Source organism: Apteryx rowi, unplaced genomic scaffold (assembly GCF_003343035.1).
Source record: "Apteryx rowi isolate R43461 unplaced genomic scaffold, aptRow1 scaffold_1452, whole genome shotgun sequence".
Lineage (NCBI taxonomy): Eukaryota > Metazoa > Chordata > Aves > Apterygiformes > Apterygidae > Apteryx > Apteryx rowi.
Window position 1 is genome coordinate 13,859 of NW_020447700.1, and position 1,332 is coordinate 15,190.

Below are 1,332 nucleotides of genomic sequence, written 5' to 3' on the forward strand. Positions count from 1 at the left end.
CCGGAGCTGATCCCCCACCTCATCCAATGCCTGTCGGACAAGAAGGCGCTGGTGCGCTCCATCGCCTGCTGGACGCTGAGCCGCTACGCGCACTGGGTGGTCAGCCAGCCGCCCGACATGTACCTGAAGCCGCTCATGACCGAGCTGCTCAAGCGCATCCTCGACAGCAACAAGCGGGTGCAGGAGGCGGCCTGCAGGTAACGGCCGCCGGCGGCGGGAGGACGGCGGCTTCCGCTGCCCGGCCGAGCCCGGAAACCCTTCGGCGGGCGACGGTGGGAGGTTTGGGGCCCTTTAGGGTGTTTAGGGGCGGATTTTTGCCCTTCTCTGGACGTGATGACGAACACGATGTTTGAGCCCCCCGTGATGATGGCGTATTCGTACTGTCTGATCCGGAGAGCGGGGAAACGGCCCCGAGCTCTGCCCCGGCGTCGGACGGGGCTCTTAACGCTCCCTCTCCGTGCCCCCCCGCAGCGCCTTCGCCACCCTGGAGGAGGAGGCCTGCACGGAGCTGGTGCCCTACCTCAGCTTCATCCTGGACACGCTGGTGTTCGCCTTCGGCAAGTACCAGCACAAGAACCTGCTGATCCTCTACGACGCCATCGGCACCCTCGCCGACTCCGTGGGGCACCACCTGAACCAGCCGGTGAGGCTCCCCGCGGGCTCTGCCTTCCTCCGGGCGCCGCCGCGTCCCGCTGGGCGTTTCGCACCCGGCTCGGGGCCGCGGCAGCCGGGGCGGGCGTTAAACGCGGCCCGGTGCCTCCCTTCCCCTCTGGCTCGGMTGTGGCTCGTTTTGCCGTCGCTCCCCGCGCCCCAGCCCGGAACCGGTGATGACAAAACTAAACAGACATTCGAATCCCGAACTGCCAGTGTGGATCTCTCTGGTCTGATGGTTTCCGGGGGGAGCGGGGAGCAGGGAACGGCGCCGTGGCCCCTGTAACCACGTCTCTCTCCCTCCCCACCGGCGCAGGAATACATCCAGAAGCTCTGGCCGGGAGCAGGGGGGGGGGGGGCCGAGCCGGGTCGGAGGCGTCCGTCTCCTTGCCCCGCGCTCACCTCCCGCCTCGGTTTCCCCTCTCGCCAGTGCTTGTCGTCGGTGGCCACGGCCCTGCAGAGCGGCTTCCTGCCCTACTGCGAGCCCGTGTACCAGCGCTGCGTCACCCTGGTGCAGAAAACGCTCGCTCAGGCCATGGTAGGTCGCGGCCGTCGTCCCGCCGGCTCCGTCCCGCGCGTCCCCGATGCCGCGGCGGGGGCGGATTGCCGCCCGCGGACGCTCCCCCCTCCTCGCAGATGTACAACCAGCACCCGGACCAGTACGAAGCCCCCGATAAAGAC

At 68.7% G+C, this 1,332-nt stretch overlaps 1 protein-coding gene and 1 non-coding gene across 2 annotated transcripts in view; both read left to right on the forward strand.

The window, feature by feature from the left end:
- The window catches only part of TNPO2 (transportin 2), a 7,341-nt gene that overhangs the window by 3,626 nt on the left and 2,383 nt on the right, over positions 1–1,332 (forward strand). The window contains exons 9-12 of the mRNA XM_026058308.1: positions 6–197; positions 472–643; positions 968–1,189; positions 1,288–1,332. Of these exons, the coding sequence (XP_025914093.1) occupies positions 6–197; positions 472–643; positions 968–1,189; positions 1,288–1,332 (631 nt within the window). The remainder of the gene's footprint in view (positions 1–5; positions 198–471; positions 644–967; positions 1,190–1,287) is intronic.
- Positions 325–393, forward strand: LOC112962294. Its single transcript, XR_003252244.1, has one exon. It is a non-coding gene; the product is annotated as a small nucleolar RNA SNORD41 (small nucleolar RNA).